The sequence below is a fragment of the Alternaria burnsii genome, assembly GCF_013036055.1.
Source record: "Alternaria burnsii strain CBS107.38 chromosome Unknown 730, whole genome shotgun sequence".
Lineage (NCBI taxonomy): Eukaryota > Fungi > Ascomycota > Dothideomycetes > Pleosporales > Pleosporaceae > Alternaria > Alternaria burnsii.
This window is the reverse complement of record NW_024066110.1, coordinates 607,101-630,970: the sequence shown is the minus strand read 5'-3', so window position 1 is coordinate 630,970 and position 23,870 is coordinate 607,101. Positions and strand designations below refer to the sequence as shown.

Below are 23,870 nucleotides of genomic sequence, written 5' to 3'. Positions count from 1 at the left end.
TCCAACGTCAGCGCTTGTTCGCTTGATGCTATACGCTATCAAAGAAAGTCAGATGGTAGGGGTGGTCTATGCAATTAAGGAACGCCAGCGTCATGAGCTTTTTAGAAAAGGAGAACAGCGGCCATGGCAGCAAGGCTGAGAGCACCAGTGGCAGCGCTGAGAGTCGAGGCGGCGCCAGTGGAGTCATCGGAGCCACCCTGCTTGGTGCCCTTGTGGCCCTCACCAGCGGGGTCGATGAGCTTGCCCTCGCACTTGTAGCCACCCTCGATGAGCTTCTTCTCCTTCAGGGGCTTGTAGGTAGCGCAAGTCTCAGTGACGTTGTCGGTGGACTGGAGGTTGAAGGCACCCGAAACGCTGTTGAGCTTGGGGGTAGAGACGCTACAAAGGGTCAGTAATTTGCACGACAGTCGATTCAAAGAAGACTTACTCAGTGAAGTTACCGCTCATGTCGAAAGCTCCGCCGATGCTCTTAAGAGCGGGGAAGCCATCCACCTCGATGAGCTTGGAGTTGTTGGCGACCTGGAGGTTGCCAGAGATCTTGCCGAGCATGGGGAAAGAGACGTTGGACAGGTTCTCGTTGGCGACAAGGGCAACAGCCTCGCCGACGGAAGTAAGGTTAGGAGCAGCGAATGACTCGAAACCGTTGTTGTAGAGACCGAGAGAGCCGTTCAAGCGCTCGAGGGAGGGGACTGAAACTGAAGCACAGAATCGGAAGGTCAGGTTGCTAGCCCAGATGAGGTTGGGCAGGTCGACCTTGACAGCCTCGTTGTTGTCGGCAAGAGTTAGCGAGGTCGAGACGTTGCCAAGCTGCATAGAGATCTCATCAATGTAACCGTTGTTGGCGATGAAAACAGTGTCGACCTCCTCGATGTTGATGCCCTTAAGCGAGCGAAGAGCGGTGTTCTGGATGTCAACCTTGTTGGCCTTGGTGACCTCGGCGGTGAAGCCGATCTCCTGGAGGTTGGGCAGAGCGTTCCACTTGATGGAGTCGACGCTCTTGAGCTTGGGGAAGTTGACAGCGTAGAGACGGGTGAGGCCATCGAGCTGCATCTCTCCGTCGAGCTCCTCGAGGTCGCTGGCGCCGATCTGCTTCATGTCGGAGTTGTCGGTGGCAACAAGGTTGCCGTCGATCTTCTTGACGCCGTTGAGGGAGATGTCGTCGGTAACGCCAGTCGCGATGGCGATGTTACCAGAGAAGGTGGAGCACGAGGCGATGGCGCTGGCGTCACCGGCGTTCTGGATGGTCATGGTGGCAGACGTACTGCAAGCAGCTGGCGGACTTGTTAGCAAGCAACGAAGCAGTCAATGGGATCTCGTAGAGCGTACCGTAGGCACCGCTGGCAGCAGCCAGGGCAGGGAGGGCGATCTTCAGCATGGAAGGCATTTTGTGTAGTTTGCGTGGGTTGGTAACTGGGAGGAAAAGTCAGCGGACGCGTCGACAGAGGCGATTGAGAAAGGTGGACTGGGCAACACGGACCTGGGATATTAAGACTACTCGCTCCGTTTCAGTTGCGTGGGTTCGGCGGGCTGTTTGGTCGTGGTCGAAAGATGCTGGAGCGAGAGGAAGAATTAACAAGTAAAGCAGGCAGTATTAAATGGAGTAGTCCCAGAGGCGCAATGGAGAAGGCGCGTTCGTCTGTAGCGAGCGAATGTGGGTGAAGACTGAGGGAGGAAGGGCAGAAAGGCATTCAAATGGGGCGCGGCGCGAGAAAAGGGGAGCGCGGTGGTGCCAGGCCAGGCAGGCGCTAATTACGCTAGTAGAGCCGGGTGGAGATCATAGGCGGCCAGAGCGTGCCCACCATCATCGATCAAGCAAGCAAGCAAGCAAGCTCGCTCAGTGAAAGCTGCTGCCCTGCCCTGGCTGCTGATTGTCCTGCCGCCAACGGACAGCTGGGCAAGTCGTCGACGAGCGCACTTGTTCGTGCTCGCGGTCGCGCTCACGCTCGTGGCTACCCGCATAATGTGTCGCCATGACTGCACCACCCAGGGCCTGTCCCGCGCGTGCGGAGTGCCACAGTGTGGTTTGACAGGCGAGGACTACCATTTCTTCGCCATGCTCCCCCATCCATGATCCCTTCTCTCCCGCTGCTTGTAAATCTTAGCTTCACATGCCGAGCGCGCTGCTCCCAATTTCAAGCTCTGAACGCGCTGCCTGCCCTGATAAGCTCCATGCACAGCACATGCACCACATGCAAACAGCCTATGGCGTTTGGATCGCCGCTCCGACACCCTAGCAGACGACCATCCGCTAGACTGCCCGCAGCAATCCGTTGCTCGTCAACGTCTCTGTCCATTGTCGACGGACCTTTTAGTGTTTGCTGGTAACCGCTCACCAAACGGCAATGCGGCACCTTCGCTCCATGTCCGCGCATCCAAAGCTCTTCTTTTGCCACCGTCTGGCCGACTCGAAACACAACAAGCAACCGTGAATTGCGCGGCCTCTGACCATGTCCCCCACCCCTGCCCACCCTGGCATGAGCTCCTACCCAATGGTTTCAATGCGGTTACATCCGATCCGCTTTAGGCAAAGCGCAGCCGTTGCAATCTCTCGAGCCCCAACCTCAACGCCGAACAATAAAAGCAACTGTTATATTTACCTCTCGAGCTTGCCTAGTCGAGCTTGCTGACTGCTTTGAGCCTCGTCTACCCGTCTCCCCTTTATGTCCATATCGCCCAGCAGACCTGCATTGTTGACTCATTTCGCTATTCCAGCACTCCGCATCCTCCTGCGATGAACCGGCTCGCTTATCGACCGTCCCCCCGAGGAACAGCCTCACCATTGATCCATCCGGCCAAGCTATTTGCTTGACGCGCATTGATTAGTCTCTCATTTCCAGCCTCAGGCTTCTGTTCTCCACCCACGCGGCACGTACCCAGCTTCATGTGTCGCTGCCATCAGCTAATATGACGTCGCCATTTGCTACCGTTCCAGTGCCTGGGTTTTTCCAGAATTACCCATTGCTTATCGACATTGCCATTCTTCTAATGCTTGCAGCTATCCAGGCGCGACGCTCGAATTGAGCAACTCTGTAGACCAATCCAACTTATTGTCATTTCAACGTCAGTGTGGTCGACATCGCTTGTCAGGTTACTTCTTCCAAAATGAGGGGATATTCGCTGCAACCTTCCCTGATTCGGGTCGTTCTGTTGTTCATCTCATTGCGCGGCATCACTGGTACAAAACTATCCGGCCGATTGGTGGGTCCGTTTCATGTGCCTCCACAGATGACGGCCGGAAGGACATCGGGAATTCCAGCGTCGTAGATCCGCAACCGGGAGAATTTAAAAAACTGAATAAGTTCAGCCGCAAACTCTAGTGGTCAACAACTGACCTACTACTTAACGAAGTCGCTTCACCATAAACTTCACCCATAGCGCGATGAGCCAAGCTATAGACCATGAAGTGCACACGGGTGCTGTATGCATCTCGCACATATCAAAACTGATCCGATGTTGCCGAGAAGAGTACTTTAGCTTTGCAATCCTGTGCTCTGTACCACTGCAAAGGTGGGGATAAGAAGTCAGCACATGTCCCACATAAATTTCATACAGTCACAACTTACATCTAACCACCGTTCGCCCCCTGACCTGTGTACCCCCTCTGTCGTTGAGTGTACTCTTCTCTTGTCGTATGCAAACCAACATACAAGTACTTTATACACAGCGTCAGGTAAAGCGCTTCTCAATAGCAAGAGAGTAACACAATCCAGACCGAAGACAAACCGTTTAGCGCGTATAGTCGTCTTGCCACTATTATGGTGCACTAAGATCGTTGCAGGCTGCCAGTGATGGCTGTTGTCGTGCAAACGCCGTCCCGCTCGGCTGGTGCAAGCATGAATTGCCTTTACGAATGGAAACAACCAAACAGAGGAACACAATGGCAGCATGCATTTGGCATTATCTGCTTTTGAAGCTAACTTGCTGTGAATATTCGAGGCCAAGCATACCAGAATGGTATGACATGTTATCTTTATTCAACCAGAAAGATGTCGGATGACAATTTCCGTGCGCCTACGAGCAAGAACAACCTCCTGTCTGGGTGTTTTATCTGAGCAACAAACCCTTGTGCATCGAATGAATCACAAGTGTTGACGGGCACTCTACGAGATGTTTGATCCATAAACCAAGTGTTCTATGCCCAGCGGGGAAACGGCCTGTACCGCCCGCGACCCACGCCCCACTTCTACCCAGCAGTACATCACCCCACCACCACACATAGACCACATGATGTACATGCTTATCCTACCGCAAGGACCAATGTGACCCAACACAATGGTCACTTCCTGTTGATCAAGTCTTCTGCAGAACAGTGAGATCCACATCGGCAATCCGCCACATGTACCACATAAAGAGCGACCTAGCAGCAAGGAGATGGGTTAACGTGTGTGTAAAGAAGAGTTTGCAGTAGAGATAGACGCACCTGTATGGCTTGAACTTGGAAGCCATGTCGAGCATCTCTTGCTCGGTCATATATCTGCTTTGCGTTTAGTGGACTGCCCGATACATGAAACTCCATGAAGAGTACATACTTCCACTTCCCACCCTTGTTCTTGAGCTTGTTTACATCACGGCCTGCGTATACGGCCATGCCTCGTCTGCAAACACGTCAATCATCTTGTTCAACGAATTCTCCAAAACATGGAAATAACTCACTGTACACCAAGATCTCCAGTCGAGAAAACATCCATCCTCTTCAACCCAAAACAAGCAAACATCTCTACACTCCATCGTCCCAATCCTCTCACCGCTACTAGCTTCTCGATGAGCTCTTCATCGCTAGCACTAACCAGCATCTCAGCGGAGAGCTCACCGGCCGAGAATTTCTCGGCGATTCCATGGATATATTCTGCTTTGCGTTGGGAGAGACCTGCTGTACGCAATGTAGGGATATCTTTGGTGAGAACCTGGGCGGGAGAAGGAAAAGAAGGGTGTGTCTCAGGGAAGAGAGCAGTAAACTTTGCACGAATTGATGCGGCTGCTTGGCCTGATACCTATAGGTAGATTGTTAGTCATACACATACGTCCAAACTCTTCTCCTCTATAATGATCTGCAGCGATTCGTTCTGCATATTTCTCCTCGATTTTCCTGATGACAAACAATATTACCAAGCCATACTTACTTGCTGTCCGATAATCCCCTTTCCCAGCGACTCGAACGGCCTCACTACTTCTCTCAATCCATCTGGACTAAAAATCTCACACTTGTGTCCTCTTACGACTCTTTCTAATTTAGAATCTGTCTTGATAAGGAACTCCTCTGCGTCTTTCAACAGATTATCGATGTCCGTGCTCGCGGGGGGAATGGCACCAACATCCGGCGGGACAATCTCTTTTGCTTTTCGCTTCTTGGCAGGCGAAGGGTCCGCAGGATTTGCAGGAGACGAAGCGTACGCTTGCACCACGTGCGAGCCATTTGGAGTGGCCAAATTGGCGTTTGTGGTGTGAGGAGCTGCTGGTCGAGCGGTGGGATCAGAGTGAGAGAACGAAGACGTAGAGGAGTAGATGCTAGCACCAGCAGGTGTTGGTGTGAATGATGGTGGTCTTAGTGGCGATTCTGGTTCTGATGTTGACTTCGATACCGCTTTGCGCTTCTTGGGTAGGGGCGTTGCTGGGAGGAATGAAGCTGGATTCACTGAATCCGAGCTTTCTGCTCTTTTGGTAGTACTTTCGCTCTTGGTTGCATCGTGTAATGTTTTGGCAGGCGCCTTTGTGGTTTTGCGCTTCTTTGCAGGTACACTCGCTTTGCTGACTTTCTCGTATTTCGCAACACTGTCCTGGGCTTTGACATCCAATGGTACTGGCATGACATTACTTGCAACGCGAGCTGAGCGTCTCAGAGACATGTTTTGAGGTTTGTACAGAATGTCAGTCGTTCTCGTGAATAGGGAGGTCTGACGTCATTTGGTTAGGATATATGATGGGAACAAGGGTGCGACAACGTACCGTCTGCTTTAATACTCTTGCTGTTGATACAATTTGGTGAATCATGTAGTGTTGTTAGTTGCGTGGATTGAGAGACTGACGCGATGCGCTTGAGCTGACGCCTGAGCACATGACAGCGTGGCGCTGACATATCCGGAACCCTGACACTCGGCATTCTCGTTTGAAGCGATCGACACACGGTCCGCTTCTCATAACGGCCTGTAGTAAATCCGTTTCGTATGATGTGCACTGCATGTTACACACATTCCATCTCTGTTCTTTTTGGCCGCGCACTTGGTACCTCCTGTCCCTGATAATTGGGTATCAAGAAATTGCATGACATAAGGAAGGGACGCATGAACACATGTCGCTGTAACGTGTACAGACTTGGCCTTTCATTTCTCTTGCTACGATGGATAGATGAAGAAGCACCACATATGCCGAGCTTGTTGCGCTTTGTCAACGCTTGCCAGGCGCATACACTAGAGTCATGGCGTTACCGTCCAAAAGAAGTCATTGTTAGCACATAATAAGACAAACCAACTTGCGAGTGTGCCAAGGCTTGTAGAAGCGCATGAAAGCGCCTAGAGAGAAAACGAACAAGCATACTCTGATGGAGATGAGTCCTGTACAAAAAAAAGTTGGTATGGTACACTCTATCGCGCGGCCCTCAGACTCGATCCACCAAGCTTCCAATTGATCATGCCAGACTCGATATGTACAATCTAGTGTCCACTGCTGGCGGCGGCGTTCTTCTGCCTCTTCTGGATAACCATAGCCTCGAGGTCCTCGCGCTCGTGCATCTCAGCCTCGATGTCGGTGATGAGCTCGGAAAGGTATGGTGTGTCCTTGTGCATTGTCAGCGTCTGGTGTTGATGGTAGGGGCGGTACTCGTACATCCTCAGCCTTGGTCCACTCCTCCTTGGGCAGGAGCTGGTGGGACATGGAGAGCTGCGGTAGATTAGCGACGCTTGCCGTGTCCTGAATATCTGGTTTGGCAGTACCTGGAAAGCTCGGCGCAGACGGAAGACACGGTCGTAGGCTTCCTGTGGTCGGAGACGCTTCAGGGCAGTCTGCACGACATCGTTCTCCTCAGGGAGCAAGTCATCGGCCCTGCATCACGGATCCCGTCAGCCCATCGGTTCGCAGCCCGCTGTCCTCTCCATAGCATGCGTATCGGGGGCTCCGTACCTCAGACCGAGCTGCCTGTAGCCGGCGGCGTTGCAGTACCAGTTGGCCAGCGGCTTCATCCACTTCTGCAGCCACGGCCGCTTCATGATGTAGGGGGCGAGAGACGGGGCAGACATGGTTGCGGTTGTTGGACGGCGGATCCGGGTAGTCGCAGGCGGGTGCTGTCGTCAATTGCAGTTTTGACGGTCGGAGGTGGTGAGGTCGTAATGCGAAAGAAGCGAAAGCCAATAGGCCGGCGGGCAGCGCTTGGCCCGCAGAAGGCCTTCGCCTTAATCAGCGCCCGGTCTCCACCCACCAAAGCAACTTCACTCGTGCTCCACGCTAGCTCTGACGTCTGATCCACGAACCCAGCTCTGCACCCCAACCCAACCCCTCAGCCTTACTCGCGCACATCGCTCACGTTAAAGGCAAAGGCTGGCCGACGACCATCCCCTCGGCGACTTCCTCACGCTCCGTCCGCCTGTCAATGGAGCCGAACAATCGCTAGTCATCGTGTTACTCGAGTGCTGCGGGGTTTCCGCAACACTGAGGCACCGCAAAGGGGACGACGGCCTGTATGCATGCACCCTCTGTCTCCGCACTCGGCGCGAATGGCCCTAACAAGTCGACGACTGCAGTACCCCCAATGTCCACCACTGATTCCGAGCCGCCGTCCCCGACTAAAGTTCCCGATCGGTATGCGCCATCCGCCGCGACAGTTGGACCGCGAGATATGTCATCCCCAAACACGCACAGTACGTGGAGTTCGCCCGTTGCCGCTCTCGCCGTCAGGGTCTCCAAACTCCCCGATAGCTCCGTCAATGCACTGTGCGGAGCTTCTGCTGGAGTTGCCTCGGGCATTGTAACGTGCCCGCTCGATGTCATCAAGACCCGCCTGCAAGCGCAGGGCTCTTTCCGCCCCAGGACGTATACTGGCCCAACGCGCGCAGTGTACAAAGGCCTGACCGGCACCGCACGCGTCATATGGATCGAGGATGGCATGCGCGGCCTGTACCGAGGACTCGGCCCCATGCTGCTCGGATACATTCCAACCTGGGCTGTCTACATGAGCACTTATGACTCTACCAAAAACGTCCTCTATCCTCAGATGGGTTAGTAGTGCACTCGGCGTCCGAGTTCCAGTTGCTGACAAGATTCAATCTACAGAAAATAAATGGCTGGCCAGGACCATCGCCTCTTTGTTCGCTGGTGGTTGCTCGACGCTAGTCACAAATCCCATATGGGTCGTCAAGACAAGGCTCATGTCCCAAGTCAGCGCCCGCGCCTCGCCCGAACACCGGCCACCCTGGCACTACACAAGCACCTTTGATGCCTTTCGCAAGATGTACCTCAAGGAAGGCATCATGTCCTTCTACTCAGGCCTTACACCTGCACTGCTTGGCCTCACCCACGTCGCTATCCAATTCCCGCTATATGAGTTTCTCAAGATGAAGTTTACCGGTCTGGAGATGGGCCAGACAGACGCCAAGACAGAAGATGTGCACTGGTTTGCTATTGCATTGGCAACAGTCTTGAGCAAAATGACTGCGACTTCTGCGACGTACCCACACGAGGTCTTACGCACTCGGCTGCAGACACAGCAACGGTCGCTTCCCTCGCACTCGGACAACCATGTATCGTTCCGGGGAGGCCAACACGACCGGTTTCACACTCGCCCACCAGGCACAGCTTCGTCGGATGGTATGATAAACTTACCGAGGTATCGCGGTATCTTGCGAACATGCACCGTCATCCTTCAAGAAGAGGGATGGAGAGCCTTTTACAACGGAATGGGCACTAACATGGTCCGCGCTGTACCTGCGGCGGTCACGACCATGTTAACATTCGAGTCGCTCAAGGCCGTACACCAGAAACTCAAGAACGAGGGTAAGAAACTACAACATGAAGTCGAGTGATGGCGGACAGCTGGGTCTCGCCTTCCACTTCACATGAACCGATGGGCATATTACATGGCGTTTAGTCGTGGGTTAGGAGTGGAGATATCCTAGTGAGCACTCCTGTTCTGCTTGTTTATACGTCTGTACATACACGACAGCATCTTCGGGCATTGTCAGCATTAAAGCTTTGGCGTTTGTAGGACAATACGGTTGATTTTCTATAGGTTCTCGCAAGTACAAGCTCATTTAACACTTGATCGAGGCAACCAATTATATGACTGTGTAAATATACTACTACCTATGAGAACGCCCCTAACATGTATACTTTTATCAGACCCTTGCGCAAAGCATGTCAACATGGCGGTCAACATCGCAAACGCAGCACCGCATACATTCGAGTCTTGATCACCACCAATGACGGTGAGTCGACGTGTCTACACGCAGATCAGCGAGGCCAGATTCACATATGTTGAATTGACAAACACCCACGCCACAAACCGTGCTTCCTACAGTCATGCAGGTCATCCCTCTCTGAATTGTCCATGCTTCACGTCCTAAACTTCACACCCTTTGCCAGGCTATATCCTTTTTATGTGACTCGCATTGTCGATCCTGGCGTTTTTGTCGACATCCCACCGTCATGGCCCATTGTACAGCTCCCGCAGAGCCACATATAATGCCCCCGCCTATCCCCATCCGCAGCCACCTACGAAACGGATCAGCATATCAGAAACGTTTGCACGCTATCCGTTCTATGTCCACAAACTCTAAGGGCGCCCCATCGTTTCCTTTTTCTCTGAATCTCCTCGAAGAGTTTGATCATGAGTTGACGGAAACACAGAGTTTAGTCAGTGCAATTCTGGGCGACAAGAACATGAATAGCAAGAAAGAATCTTCATGCTGGGATAGTGGGAAAGAGACCGATACGATGACCGAGAGAAGGCAAACAGGTAGCACTCTGGGAGACATGTGCTCCAGTGAAGTTGAGTCCAAAGTGAGCTACTGCGATGGTTACCCAAAGATATTACGATTAGATCCATTAAAGATATCCTCGACAGCTGCAACTAATTACAGTCGAAACGCTACAGGAGATCAAAGTGAGAGTCTTTTCGGGCAAATCGGGGTGCGGGAATGCGTGCCTTCTCTACGAGGAAGTCACGACGGCACAACTTCTGCGAACCGCACGAACCACGCGATCTACTCCAACAACACATTACCACCCTCCGACTACAGTGCCGAGAAGATGGATACAAATGTGCCGGGTTGGCCCGCACAGGAGCTTCTCAGCCCTCGTTCTGATGAGCCAGGCTCCCCAAGGCAGGCCACCAGCAATTCTGATCGCCCCTTCCCTTCGAGACATGTCAATCTCTCGCTCTTTCCACCAATGTCTCCTTCGACTGGGAATAGAGAATACACACCACCAGGCAGCCCTTTCTCTCGGCCTATACGCCCAATGTCTCCGTTGAGCAATGGGAGGGATGCTTATGGCAATTACATAGCTTCGAACAAGCTGGACTATTTGAAGATACATTCCCCACTAACATCGCCTGTTAAACGGGCCGTATCGGACAGTCAGGAACACTCTGAACCGGATATCTCGTCACCTATCGTACATCTTCGTGGTGGAGGCTGGAACGACTTCAAATCGTTCTGGAAGACAACTGACACCAATGAGATTGACCAACCATTTGGTTCTACTTCTTTGCAAGAATCTGTCGACAAGGAGGGTATTCTTCGAGTTGTTTCTCCGATCCACTATATCGAACGTCCGGAAAGTCGAGCACCGCAAAGTGTGCGATCGCAGTTCCAGATCAGTCGCGCTGGCAAGGTTGACAAGATAACAGAAGAGACGCCAAGGAGACCATGTACCGTCGATAAAAGGCGAGATGGCCAACTCTTCAGAGAGATAGGCACAAGGCAAGGCTCGAATACTTCGGACTCTGGAGTTACGAACGATAGCTCTATTCATAGGGCTTGTACCGAGGCAGTCTTGAATCAGTATTTTGGGCCTCAAATGTCTCTACCAATAAGAGATGGACCGCAGTCACCTCCAATCGACAAAACCTTGGCACCACCGAATCTTCAAAGTGCGCCGACAGGCGAGAATGAGACGACGTGTCACTCCATGAGCCCTTCGTATCCAGTTGCGAGTAGAAAATTCGCTTTATGGAACAATGTGGAGTCAAAAGAACATCAAGGTACTGATGCTACATTGCGAAGTCATATGGTAAACCCAAGGGACAACAAGAGGTGGGCCAGAGAACGTCCTACTCCGCCGCCTATACTCCCACTGTCAAACCCACCCAGATGCCAGCGAGCCGATCCATCCGAAGCCGACGTGTTCGAAAGTTCTAATGATGACAGTTGTCGAGCATCATCATTGCTATCCGCCGGGACTTTGGACGATAACTTGATGGACGTGCTAGGTTTGGAGAAAACTGATGCGTACAGAAGATTTAAGCATGAGCGTGCTATTCAACTTATACAAGAAGAGAGACAAAGATACAAAGAGGCAGATTGTATATGTGATGTGAACGTAAGACTACAAGAGGAACTGCGACGGCGAGAGCCTGATCTGAGCACAACAGTGCTGGACGATAGCTTCACTGCGGTCATGAGACGCCAATCAACCGGCAGACGGCACGAACTAGAGCGTATGGCAGTCTCGGATGAGCGTCGCCCTCCTGGATCACCTACGCCATCGCGATATCTCCCTCGCTATGGCCGTATCACAGCTAAAGCTCAGGTTGTACCCCAACAGCGGAACGCGCAGTACCTTACCATCGGCTACCCTTCTATCGTATCTACACCAGGAGTTGCTGAATCAGCTCCTATCAAAGGTCAGAACCCTTTGCAGACAGTTATTTCGAAGGCAGGGGAAATCAGTCGTTTGATTCTCGCTGCGCCTTCAGGCTCGAGATACAAGACGTATTCGAAACGGCATCCTCTGGCGGAGTACCAAGAGAAGAAACCACAAGGATTGGGAGCAGATGCTACTGGATGGCCCAGAAATGGTAAATCGTTCTCCACGGCGGCAAAAGGGATGCTCATATCGACTCAAGTACCCAGCTCGGAGACAACTTTTGCTGGCGTTCAGCCACCGAGAGGCAGAAGAGTAAACAAAGTCAAGGAACCGAAGCACAAGCAATGGGGTGGAAGGTGGGGAAGAAGGTTGAAAGAAATCGCAATTCCGGGAGACATCGCACCTACAGACCTGCGCGGAGGTGGATCCTCCGCTACATCAACTGCAGACACGAACCGTCGCCCTAATCGGTCAAGAGGTGCGACACGGCTTCAACATACGAGATTTGTCAGAAGCGGACCTCGTGCACGTTCGTCGTCACCTAAAGCGTCAACAATTATCCTTCCCGTGAGCAAACAATTGGAACATACTTTCGCCACTGTAAGCATACCTCTATAAACTGCATGTGAGACATATACTAATCTCGCGCGTTTGCATTTAGACCAGTGATGCAGTACGCACGCCGCAAACACGGTTTGATCTGCCAGACAGTGAAGGCAGATGCTTCGTCCGCCGCGACGACAGAGAGGTACTCCCACTAAGCCCTGCGCCCGGATCCCCATATCACGATAGACTGAACACATGCTACGAATTTGATACCGCGGATGCTGCGACGCTGAAATGGCTAGAAGGAATACACACACAGACTGGAGTAATTGCCGAGCCTGTCGTCAATATGAGAGGGGGTGACGTTCTATTTACGATGGGAGAAGCAAGCAGTCTATCATCGTATTATCTCTCCCTAACCTCAGAGGCAATGACTTTAAACAGTGACAACGATACGATCGATAACTCGAACATAGACGCCTTGCTTGTGTCGACTACACATCTCAACATCAATCAAATCACCGACGTGGCCATTACGCCAGCCAACGGCATTAGCGAGGACGATATTAGACCCCACTTGTACGAAGCCAATGTTCGGTCTAGTTTCAGTACTGACTCTACTATTGAGCTTCGGCTGAAGATGAATGCTAAGAAGAATATATGGCGGAATGAAGACCAGGCTAGGGCGATGGCGATGGCTATGCATTCTATTGGGTAGGAATACTTGGGGTCTACAGGGATGTGCATCTTGTGTAGGAGAAAGATGGAGTAAGATTGAGCTTCTCAAATGTAGCGAGGGCTATGCGTAAGGGGAAGGCCAGTCGAACTTAGCTCTAGATGGCTATCAGAAAGCTTACACGTGAGCTGGGCCATGAACATGCGAGTTCCATCTGAAGTCAAAACTTCTCATACATCTGTATGAAATCCGGAAATATCTCATATACGCCAAACAAAGGACTTGTTATACAGAGTTGAGATCGTACCACACAAAACGCCTTGAGATGCCCATACCATGTCATGAAATCATCAGTAATCGCAATGATCGTAATCGTAGAGCGATCCCATGCCCGCGGCAGTAAGAACATACTCAACAGCCTGGCTTCTATCCCAAAAGTACTCGCGCATCCATGTCGAAACCATATCAAGCGCTGAGACAGACGAATTGCTTGTCCACACTTTCTCGTGTCGAGCCCAGGCTGAGCGCTGCCAGAGCGTTTCGGGATATTGCTGCTGGAGAACGGGAAGCAAAGGCTTAGGTGCTGCAGCTCGTGTTCCACGTAAGATACCCGATTGTACGAGGTGACATATGCCCGAAGCAATGCTCATGATGGCAATGAGATTGGGGTTCAGACATTGTGACGTGAGAAATGAGGTCGCCTCCACAGGCAACTCGCTTGACGAGAAGGATCCAGGGATGAAGAGAATGTCGAATTGAGGCGCGTTTGCAAATGAGTTCTGGGTAGACGTCAGTTACAGTACCCGAGAGGATGTTAGTGCGAATGATGGGTAGAAACAGGGGCGTGTGTTAACCTTTACCTCCCTGCCAGACTGTCAGAGATGACTACTTGTGAAAGGCAGCCAAGACCAGGCGAATCCAGCACGACCAAAAAGTTGGCTCTTCTTGGCCAAAGGAGTTGGCTGTACGGGGGATGTATAGGTGTCGTGTTGTTCGTGTTTCGATGTGGAGCAATTCGAAGCTTAGCTCACCGTCACCGGCATTCGCGTGCCAGCCGTGACAGGAAAACTCCCCTCTCCGGTCACACTGACATATCGAATGTCGACTTCGTCCACGGCGTGCTCCATGGCTACTGCTGTGGCGTTCGTTCTACAGATCCTGTTCCTTCCGACCATGGCGAGCAGGTCGAGAGCGGCTAGATCGGCTAGTTGGACTTGATCGTTACCGAGAACAATGACACCAATGCGTAACGAGGAGCTTGACGGAGGTGCGTAGTGGATGTTGAGGTCTTCTTCAGAGGTTGACGATGTCGTGCAGAAGTAGAACAGATCTGCTGAACTCGGAAACGATATTGAGCTTCTAGGTGGAGACGGCATGAGGATATATAAAAGATAGTATGAATGAGTGGAGATTGGAAACAAACAGATAGATTTGTTACTGATCGGGCGAGCTGGCAGTGTGCGATGTTCTCACCATGTGGCCTCAGGACGGCTTTTATATGACCTTTCCTGTAGGCCCTTTTGCATGACTGAAACCAAGGTAGCAGTGACAAGGATAGTGGATGCCATACTCAAGCGTCATACGGATACGCATCCCGCGCTTACTTGGAACATCTTCGCTGTACTGCCGATCTGCATTAGTGAGGCCCGGAGCTCAGCCCCTTGAAGGCTTGCTGACTTAGTCCGGTTAGAAGCCGCTCGCGAACCGACTGTTCCCGACCACACCCATGCTCTCGTATAACAAGGCGTCACGTGGGCGCTCGACGGTCTCGATGCATCGCTTTTCGTTCAAGATGAGTTGAATATGTCTTTGGGTGATGATGGTTGCTCAACTTGAAATGTGGTTGCCTGTTGCCATTGCGTATACTGGCGTGCAGAGGCTGCCAGGTATCGCAACTCGCTTCCATGCCAGCGGATGAACGCATTCGGTAGACGGCACGAGCAACGGGTGCGCCGAGATGTGGGTAAGCACTTGAACGCATTCAATCATCTCAAAGATGATTAGACGGTGGCTGTGAGCGGAGTTAAAGGGAAATGTCGGAGATGTTTGGAGGGAGCTTGAGGCTAAGAGGTTCGGCGAAGCGCCTTAGAGCTAAGGAACTGAAATCTGCTGGTCAGATGTCGTGGGATTACATCAGTGCCGGAAATTTGACTGCGACAAAGATAGCAAATAGAATAGCGATGGGTGAGCTTGGACACGGTGGCTTCTCGACAAGGGAGCGGCGACCCGGCTTCAACTCGTGGCATGTGACGTCTGCGCACCGCTTGTGGCAGTAGCAATCTGGTGGAACACCGAGATGCCGCGACGCTGTAGGACTATGATGGCGCATGTGCATCACTGTTGAGAGGTTGGTATCATCTCCTAGGTAGATCAAACAGTCTTGCAACAATGATGCAACAGGTCTAATCGAGCCAGAAAGTAAGCTCAGTTCACGTCACATAGCAAGGCAGATGTATGTGGTAAGGGTATCCTTCATTCAATCGCGGTATTTATAAAATCGCTCCAGATGTAGAGGGCCGTGGCGGCAGCACAGAGCTTGCTCGTAAACACGACCGTGATGTCCATCGCTCGCTCCCCCCAAAAGAATTGTACCAGAAAGTCGTCGTACGTGGGTCGGTACGTTGCGCTGCCTAGATGTCCTTGGCCTCACCATCAGCCTCGCCAGACTTGATGGTCTTGCCAGTCTTCTTGATCTTCTCGAGGACGGTGTCGTAGGATAGCGAGTCGGCTGCCTGAATCTCGGCGGTCTGGGTCTCGAGCGATACATTGTAGGACTCAACACCTGCGACATGATTAGAGCAAATTTCGCATGGGTTTTGGCACTTGCTGCATATCCCAGCGCACAGCTAATGCAAGGAAGACTGACCATCGAGCTTCTTGAGCACGCGCTCGATGGCGCCGGAGCAGCCGCCACAGCTCATGGCAACGTTGAACTTGTAGGTGTGCGTCATTTTGTAGGTTGTTAATGTGGTGCGAAGTTATAGAATGATGTTGCTAGCAGTATGTCCAAAGCCTAGTGCGGGTCGTGGGGTTTTTATGTGGCGTAGTGGTTGGATTTGGTCGATAACTGTGAAGAGCAGTGGCGACTGGTATATATAGGATTCACTAGCGGATGGACCTGACGAACAACGGAAGCGCAGGTTTCAAGATGGTGTTGTAATTCGGCTAGATTGTTATAGATTGTGGTCGCGCCCCGCTGACATATCGAGCTTCCATCACGACATTCCGGGTTGTGGAACCGGGCGCGCCTCAGCCATGTACACTGACCGCATCTCGTTTGACGTGCCGACAGTTTGGTGGCATGAAACATGCTCATTGAGGGTCCGGGAGCGGGCGATTTGGTTTGATCGCTGATGCCATGGCGCCAGGACACTGTGTCCTTGATCCTGTGACTCGTAAATTGCCGCGTTCGGTTTTACAAGTCGCGCATACTTCAACGCGCTGAGTGTTCAACACTTGGCTGGTGCGAGGCTTCGAATGGTTCGGTTTCCACGGCGGGAAAGACCGAACTCGTCTCCGCCCCGGATGTCGTCGTGTCAGCGCACGTTCTCCAAGACGAACGCGCCGCCTGAGATGGCAGAAGACGCACCAGATTCATACAATGTCGATGCCGGTATAGGAAATGTCGCATGTGCTGGGCCCTTGTTCCTGCAGGTGAATGAACCCTGAGAAGGCACCCGCCCCACGTTAGCTAGCGCGGGGCTCAAGCTGCATCGCTCACCTATGCCCAACAGCTTGGACCTTGCTGCGGGCGGTGACGTCTTCCTACTGGACTTGTGTAAACAACGCCGAACATCTCTTTCCTATGGCCTCGTGAGTAAAAACAGCCAAGCGGAACACGATAAAATTTACAAAATGGCCAGCAACATCCTGTTCCTCCCGTTCCGACGGTCACACTCGGTAAATCTCACCGACGCGATCAAGCAGTACATATCCTCCAAATATGACCAACATCCAGACATGTTCACCAAAGACCTGGAGACGATCGAGAAGCTCCGTTCGGTCGCCACACACGCCCAAGAACCGCATCCCAGCAACATCCCGAAGCTTCAACAATACGCGGCGCAGCTGATATGGCTGAGTGGGAAGTTTCCCATTGACATTGGCGTAGAGTTCCCATGGTATCCTGCGCTGGGATACAATACGAGCCGGCCGACATCGCGCAACAACCTCCGCTTCGAACTCGCCAACATCATGTTCAACCTCGCGGCCATGTACTCGCAGCTAGCCATGTCGTCGAACCGAAGCACGCCCGACGGACTGAAGATGGCAGCCAACAACTTCTGCCTCGCCGCTGGAGTCTTGTCGCATTTGAGGAACACCATCTTGCCAGAGATACGGACAGAGCCGCCAGAGGATATGGATTTGATGACACTCGAGTGTTTGGAAAAGCTGATGTTGGCACAAGGGCAAGAATGTTTCTGGCAGAAGGCCGTCAAGGATGGAATGAAAGACGCGACTATCGCCAAACTAGCCGCTCGTGTATCTGATCTTTACAACGAGGCGGGAGACGCTGGGATACAATCGGACGCTATAAGCAGCGAGTGGATACACCACATGACGGCAAAGCACCACCACTTTGCTGCTGCTGCTCAATACCGTGCAGCCTGCGATTCCCTCGAAAAGCGCAAGTATGGCGAGGAAGTGGCACGACTACGTGATAGTCTGACTTGCGTGAACGAGGCCCTCAAGGAGCAGCGCTACATTAACAAGGTCGTACTTGCAGACCTGAACGGCTTGAAGAACCGCATCACAGAAGACCTGAAGCGGGCCGAGAAGGACAACGATATGATCTACCTGCTACCCGTACCGCCAAAAGCAGAGCTCAAAATCCTCGATCGAGCCAACATGGTTGTGTCAAGAGTTCCAAAGGAGATAGCTGAGTCCAACTCCATGTTAGGAGAGCGCGGTGAGCTTGGCCCAGCGCTTTTCTCCAAGTTGGTACCTTATTCCGTGCACCTGGCAGCTAGCATATACGTGGACCGCCGTGATCGTTTGGTCAATGGTACCATTGTTGAAGAGCTAGAGGCATTGACCAACAAGATCCATGAGGTACTCCGCAGCCTGAATCTACCGGGCTCCTTGCAGGCTCTTGAGAAGCCACTAGGACTACCGCCAGGTCTTGTAGCACACGCCGAAGAAATTCGCCAGCAAGATGGCATCAATCGTCTCTTACGCTCGATGGAGGATACGAAGAAGCTCATGTACACGGATCAGGCTATCTATCAAGAAGGCGTCGACATACTCAGGTCGGAAGCCGCAGAGGACGAAGGCGCACGACGCAAGTTTGGCACAGAACGTTGGACCAGACCCCCCGCAGAACAAGCTGCACCTAAGCTCTATGCCCAGATCAACGAAATTGATGGCTACTTCAAGGCCGCCACTAACAGCGATAATATTGTGAAGACAAAGTTGAAGGAGAATGAGCACTTCATACGCCTACTCAGCGGACCAGATCACGAGCTTGAAAACTATGTACCAAGTGGTAGGAGACCCGCAATCACTGGAGATGTCGAACGCGAAGCTGGCAAGCTTCGCGGTAGCTTCAACGAGGTCAGTAGGCTCGAAAGCAGGCGAAGACGAAAGATCGAGGCATTGCGAACAAAGGCAAAGCAGGATGACATAAGTAAGTGTCACGCATCTTCACACATGCCATATCCTGACAGTGAACTAGATCCGGAATTACTGCGTGAAGCTGCTCGCTTAGAGCGGGAGTACCCTATGCAGACAATCGAGGCTGTGCAGTTCGAAGGGCTTTTCGACAAGCGTCTCCAGATGTATGATGCCGACCAAGACATGATCAAAGACGAAGAGAATGAGCAAACAGAGGCCATCAAGCGACTACAAGATGCAAACGCAGCATTCTTAATCGCTCGTCGCGGCGACCAATCAACGAAGAAGCGTGAGCAAGCGTTGCAGAACCTGGAGAATGCATACTTCAAGTACAAGGAGATCATCTCCAACCTCGACGTCGGACGAAAGTTCTATAATGACCTCGCTAAGATCGTGAACCGATTTAGAGATGAAGCGCGGACTTTTGCTTACAACCGCAAGTCAGAAGCGTCACACCTGGAGGGGTACGAAAATGTCATGGTCAGTTCCAAAATATATGCTAATGTTGCTAGCGATCTTACTACACGAATGAGCTCCCTCGGCCTTCAGCAAGCGACGACGAATTCGCTGCATCAGCAGAAACAGGCAGACGCACAAAACCCAAATTATGGTGCCACTGCACATGCAGAGGAGCCATTAGCAGCTCCAACGCCGACCAGAGCAAACGTACCTCCGCCGTCCGGTATGTGGACACCAGAGGTCGGAATTCGATTTGGTGGTGTGCCTACATCGTCTGGCAATGCTCGACCTTCGGCTGGTCCTCCGCAGGATGGGCGATGGGATCCTGCGCAAGGTCTGAAATTTGGTTAAATTGCGGGCCTGAGGCGGCAATTCATTTCTTTGGACATTATTCTCTAGGATACCCATTGTAAGAACAGAAGCATTACATTGCTCCGACTATGTTTCTAGACTTTATGTTGCTGTGACGGATGCGTAGCGAGTGCGAGCTACTAGGATGCATAGAAAACACGGGACGCTGGCAGAACCAACGTGGTCGCAAATGCACTGACCTGTGGATTCCTCTCCCAAGTTACTGGGGGCGTGTTTTGCACATGGGCTCTGTACAGCACATTGTTTAGCACATGGAGAGGAAAGCCAAGGTTTAGACTCGATGTATATGCACGTATGCGGCTCCGCGAAAACGTTTCCCTGGGACCAAAAGAACTATTATTATCGATGGTAGCAATGCATCTCACCAAATTGTCGAGAATGGGAATAAGGGCTTGGTATGTGGGGAGATGGAAGTCCGCCTTGAGGAAGTGTGCCTTGCGACATTGGTTCGAGTGAGGCAGTGCAAAGAACGCTGCTGTGGGCCCCGGGTAATGACCTCACGGACGCAACGGCTCGCTGGATGGCCTCCGCGCGCAAGAATCGCGCGGTCTGTGAGATTGGACCAGTAGTTTTGCAGTGGGATTGATCGCCGAGGGTGTGATATCGAACGTTTTGTGACGGCTCGGCATCATTTTGGTGTTCCTCAGCGGTGTCTTTGACCGCCCGGTCATTAGACGCTTCACCAATGGACGGGCTCGCGTGAACCTGCGCTTGTCTTGCATGCGAGCGATCTTGTTGTATAAGGCTGGGGGCTGAGGGGCGAGTTGCACTGTTATTCCCAAGACCTCGAGTGACAGTAGCGGTCAGCTCGATTCCACCGAACCTAACAGTCCTGAGTCGCTTTGCGATTATCACGCGCCGACCATCAACTTCGACCAGCGCGTAATCTCTCAGGGACTCACGCCCGCGCTTCCTTGTCGCCATTGCTACGGCCAACGTCGAGCTACCTCCTCAAGCTTCACTGAACGTCACAAGCAGCAGGCAGAACAGCAACGCATAACACATCCCCTAGCTTATCGTTTCACGTCTCTCGAGGCTCTGAAACAGAGGAATACACAAGGGAGCTTTGCAGCGGGCTCTCCCATTGCGGGGCTAATAATAGCAGACTAGGCCGCTTCCAGCGTCGTCGCTCTTCGTGAGGTGGGCTGTGTTCTGCGACCGACGACAACACTGCGCCTCCTTCATACTCACCAGCCTCAGCAGAGAAGCCAGTAAACAGAGGACATTGCGTGTTCCTGGAGGGCATTGGACCATTCACAGCTCGCCCTTGATTCTTGGTGTTTACGAAGCTCTCCACGCTGGCCCAAGCGCGGCCTCCAGGGCTCACTCCTCCACATCCCACCTATTCTTGGGAACACGCGAATACCTACATCATGGATATCCAACAGCGAGGACGCTCTCCCTCAGTAGGCCAGCGCATTCATAAGGCGCACTCTCCCTCGCCCAGCCCACATGCGCCTTTCCAGCACCAGCATAACGTCGGCTTGGGCTTCGATTCTATTCAAGACCCATCCTCGTACGCAGTCACAAGCGCGGGGCTGAACAGCACCCAGTTCCTTACTACGACTCAAGGACAGCAGTTCCCTCAGCAGAACAGCTTTGCCGACCCAAGCTTCTTCCAGGCTACTCAGTCTATCTCGCAGCATAATACGCCGCAATTTGGCCCCCAAGGCAACAACAACAACATTTCGCCCGACCCACTTGATATTGCGAACTCTAACAACCCCGACTTCAACAACTTCTTCCAGGGCAACGACCTTGGCCAGAACCAATCGCTTCCGTCGTATCTTGGGAATACGCTTGACCCACACATGCTCGACGCTCAGTCGCAACACAGCCAATCCATCAATCCCTCAGATCTTATGCACCAAATGGCAGCCACACAACACAACGCGCCTACGCCGCCGCACCTTCTGCCCAGCATGAACAGCCACCAAACCCCAAGTCCACATGCGTCGCCAAACATCAACCAGGGTCCGCTCAGATCACCAGGGCACTCGCGACACACGTCGTTGGATCCCAGCGCAGCATATGGACAGATTACAGAATGGGGGCAGATGGCAGGCGGATTTGGCCAACACAGGTCTAGATCTAGGGGCAATAGCGATGCTGCGTCCTCGGTACATGCGTCCTCGGTACACAACTCCCCATACCTGCACCACCAGGATAGCCTGGATAACGATCAGCCGTCACCCCTCCTCCATGCGCAGAACGATCCTCAGCTGTTCCAGGACCCTGTCCCAGGATTTGACCGATTCAATCTGAACGGCAGTAATGCGCACATCAGCGCGGGTAACAGCCCGCATATCTCGCCTCGTTTGCTCCCGCAGAACCAACAAGTCCTTCCGCCATTCCAGCCTGACACTTTTGGCCTCAACCAGAACATGAACCCATACGCGCCTCCAGACATGAATGGCTACCCAGGTCAAGCCGAGCCGTTTCCCTCACTGAACCAGCCTGTGCCTGAGTTTGGTCAGGCCGACGCCATGTCACCGCCAGAAATCAACATTGACTTTGCACCGCCGTCGCGACAAGCGAGCTTTGAGCCGCCGAAGCCAGAGCATCAGGTAGACGCGTTGAGCCCACCAGACAGATGTAAGCAGTCCGATGAAGTCATGCAAGCATTCCTAACACTATACTAGCACGCAGCCGGAACAGAACTCGCGCCAGATCTGATCCCTTCAGTAGTGCCAGCTCGCGCGCATCCACGCCAGGCTCAGAAGTGCACCGTTCACTGTCTCCCAACGCAGCAAAGTCTCGTTCTCCTTCGCCCTCGAACAAATCCTCGCGCCGTTCGTCTACATCTAGCGTGCCGAACCGCGACTACATACTGGATCTTGCAGATCCATCGCGACCTGCGCCAGCCGATGGGTCGAACCCAAAGCGCACACAGAAGCACCCTGCAACCTTCCAGTGTACACTGTGTCCAAAGCGCTTTACGCGGGCGTACAACCTCCGTTCGCATCTGCGAACACATACAGACGAACGTCCGTTTGTTTGCAGTGTCTGTGGCAAAGCCTTTGCCCGCCAACATGACCGCAAGCGACACGAAGGCCTTCACTCGGGCGAGAAGAAGTTTGTATGCCGTGGTAACCTCAAGAACGGCAACAACTGGGGCTGCGGCAGGCGCTTTGCTCGTGCGGATGCCCTCGGACGCCACTTTCGATCTGAGGCAGGTCGCGTGTGCATCCGGCCCTTGCTCGAAGAGGAGGCGCGTGAAAAGGGCGAATGGGATGGCCAGAATCAGCAGCTGAACAATGGCAACGGCATGTTCGCGCCCATGCCAGCTCAAAACTTCAACGGCATGATGCCCGGTCAATCTGGCTTCGAACCGTTCCCTCAGGCGGGTGGCATGCAAGCTCCACAGCCCTTCCTGCCTGCCGCACTTCTAGCTCAGTACCCTGCACTTGCGGGCATCCAGTGGGACCAGCTCCCGGCTGGGCCACCCGATGAAGATGGCGACGCTAGCGGTCGCAGCAGCTTTGATGCGTCTAGCGGAGGCGAATACTTTGAGGAAGAGAGCGATTACCAGCAGGGGAGTCAGCAGCCCATGTACGCTGGCGGCAACAACAGCGGCTGGGTAAGCGACTCCTACGACGGGCGGTGATGTTGCTTGTCCGTCCTCTTCCTTTGCTCTGGCGGCCCTTGCTGCCTTTACGATTTTCGAATGCTTTCACGACTTCATTTCACGATTCGTTTGGATACCACTTTCATTGCTTCGCACCTCAGGGTCATTGATACCCCCCGGATTGGAGAACACGAGGGAGTTTTGCTTTCGAGACGATGGGCTTTGAGTCCTGTTTGTTGTGGTTTCTTTACCCTTTGGCGTTTTAGTGCCTGGTTTAGACGAGAGTAGATACCACACGAAATGCAGCTTTGAGCTTGAGCGTGATCTTCCCGGGGCGTTGGTTGCTGGGAGAGGTGTTTTCCGTTGCTTTCTGTGCCGCACGTATCTAGAAGCAAGCATGCTCAGACTGCTGCTGACTGGTTCGTTATTTGCGACCTCGGTGAGGCTTGTGCTCAGTCTGGATGCACAGACTAGGTTCGCAACAAACTGCTACTGTCTTTTTACGACCGTTCGCGTGACCCTTAGACCTTGCGCACCACATGTCCACAACGACGCTGCGACCTACTGCAAACCGTTCGCTACTGCATGCGGCCAACACTCGACGTCTGGCGATCTTATCGAAGCAAAAACATATTCTTTTTCCCCCTCAACACCGAAACTGACCCGACGGCCACCTACCTAAACAGACTACGATAGCACAAAAAAGACATGAAAAAAAAAAGGCAAAAAGATCAGATGGGCCTGACCGGGATTCGAACCCGGGGCCTGTCACATAACAGATACACTGTATCCAGGTAGGAAACCCCTGGGATGATTGTTAGACGGGGGAACAGAGAGGAGATG

General features: G+C 52.7%; 8 protein-coding genes across 8 annotated transcripts; 3 read left to right on the top strand and 5 right to left on the bottom strand.

Moving 5' to 3' along the window:
* Nucleotides 1-101: 101 nt before the first annotated feature.
* Nucleotides 102-1,384, bottom strand: GT037_003625 (gpi-anchored cell wall organization protein ecm33; the record flags this gene model as incomplete). The annotated part of the gene is made up of 3 exons (XM_038928672.1): nucleotides 102-378; nucleotides 428-1,271; nucleotides 1,327-1,384. The coding sequence occupies 3 exons, from the start codon at nucleotides 1,382-1,384 to the stop codon at nucleotides 102-104; spliced, it is 1,179 nt and encodes a 392-aa protein (XP_038788379.1).
* A 2,906-nt stretch (nucleotides 1,385-4,290) lies between these two features.
* On the bottom strand, nucleotides 4,291-5,843 carry GT037_003624 (dna glycosylase; the record flags this gene model as incomplete). The annotated part of the gene is made up of 5 exons (XM_038928671.1): nucleotides 4,291-4,357; nucleotides 4,421-4,474; nucleotides 4,530-4,595; nucleotides 4,654-4,991; nucleotides 5,121-5,843. 5 exons carry the CDS (start codon nucleotides 5,841-5,843, stop codon nucleotides 4,291-4,293), a joined length of 1,248 nt encoding a protein of 415 aa, XP_038788378.1.
* Nucleotides 5,844-6,647: 804 nt separating this feature from the next.
* On the bottom strand, nucleotides 6,648-7,229 carry GT037_003623 (ubiquinol-cytochrome c reductase subunit 7; the record flags this gene model as incomplete). The annotated part of the gene is made up of 4 exons (XM_038928670.1): nucleotides 6,648-6,770; nucleotides 6,820-6,873; nucleotides 6,927-7,035; nucleotides 7,114-7,229. 4 exons carry the CDS (start codon nucleotides 7,227-7,229, stop codon nucleotides 6,648-6,650), a joined length of 402 nt encoding a protein of 133 aa, XP_038788377.1.
* Nucleotides 7,230-7,738: 509 nt separating this feature from the next.
* Nucleotides 7,739-9,008, top strand: GT037_003622 (calcium-binding mitochondrial carrier protein aralar2; the record flags this gene model as incomplete). The annotated part of the gene is made up of 2 exons (XM_038928669.1): nucleotides 7,739-8,204; nucleotides 8,260-9,008. 2 exons carry the CDS (start codon nucleotides 7,739-7,741, stop codon nucleotides 9,006-9,008), a joined length of 1,215 nt encoding a protein of 404 aa, XP_038788376.1.
* Nucleotides 9,009-9,630: 622 nt separating this feature from the next.
* On the top strand, nucleotides 9,631-13,057 carry GT037_003621 (uncharacterized protein; the record flags this gene model as incomplete). Its single annotated transcript, XM_038928668.1, has 2 exons — nucleotides 9,631-12,393; nucleotides 12,455-13,057. The coding sequence occupies 2 exons, from the start codon at nucleotides 9,631-9,633 to the stop codon at nucleotides 13,055-13,057; spliced, it is 3,366 nt and encodes a 1,121-aa protein (XP_038788375.1).
* Nucleotides 13,058-13,365: 308 nt separating this feature from the next.
* GT037_003620 (uncharacterized protein) lies at nucleotides 13,366-14,391 on the bottom strand (the record flags this gene model as incomplete). The annotated part of the gene is made up of 2 exons (XM_038928667.1): nucleotides 13,366-13,794; nucleotides 14,047-14,391. The coding sequence occupies 2 exons, from the start codon at nucleotides 14,389-14,391 to the stop codon at nucleotides 13,366-13,368; spliced, it is 774 nt and encodes a 257-aa protein (XP_038788374.1).
* A 1,254-nt stretch (nucleotides 14,392-15,645) lies between these two features.
* Nucleotides 15,646-15,966, bottom strand: GT037_003619 (hma-domain-containing protein; the record flags this gene model as incomplete). The annotated part of the gene is made up of 2 exons (XM_038928666.1): nucleotides 15,646-15,797; nucleotides 15,882-15,966. The coding sequence occupies 2 exons, from the start codon at nucleotides 15,964-15,966 to the stop codon at nucleotides 15,646-15,648; spliced, it is 237 nt and encodes a 78-aa protein (XP_038788373.1).
* Nucleotides 15,967-16,870: 904 nt separating this feature from the next.
* GT037_003618 (bro1-domain-containing protein) lies at nucleotides 16,871-23,066 on the top strand (the record flags this gene model as incomplete). The annotated part of the gene is made up of 5 exons (XM_038928665.1): nucleotides 16,871-18,641; nucleotides 18,690-19,092; nucleotides 19,141-19,421; nucleotides 20,780-22,054; nucleotides 22,102-23,066. 5 exons carry the CDS (start codon nucleotides 16,871-16,873, stop codon nucleotides 23,064-23,066), a joined length of 4,695 nt encoding a protein of 1,564 aa, XP_038788372.1.
* Between the last annotated feature and the right edge of the window lie 804 nt (nucleotides 23,067-23,870).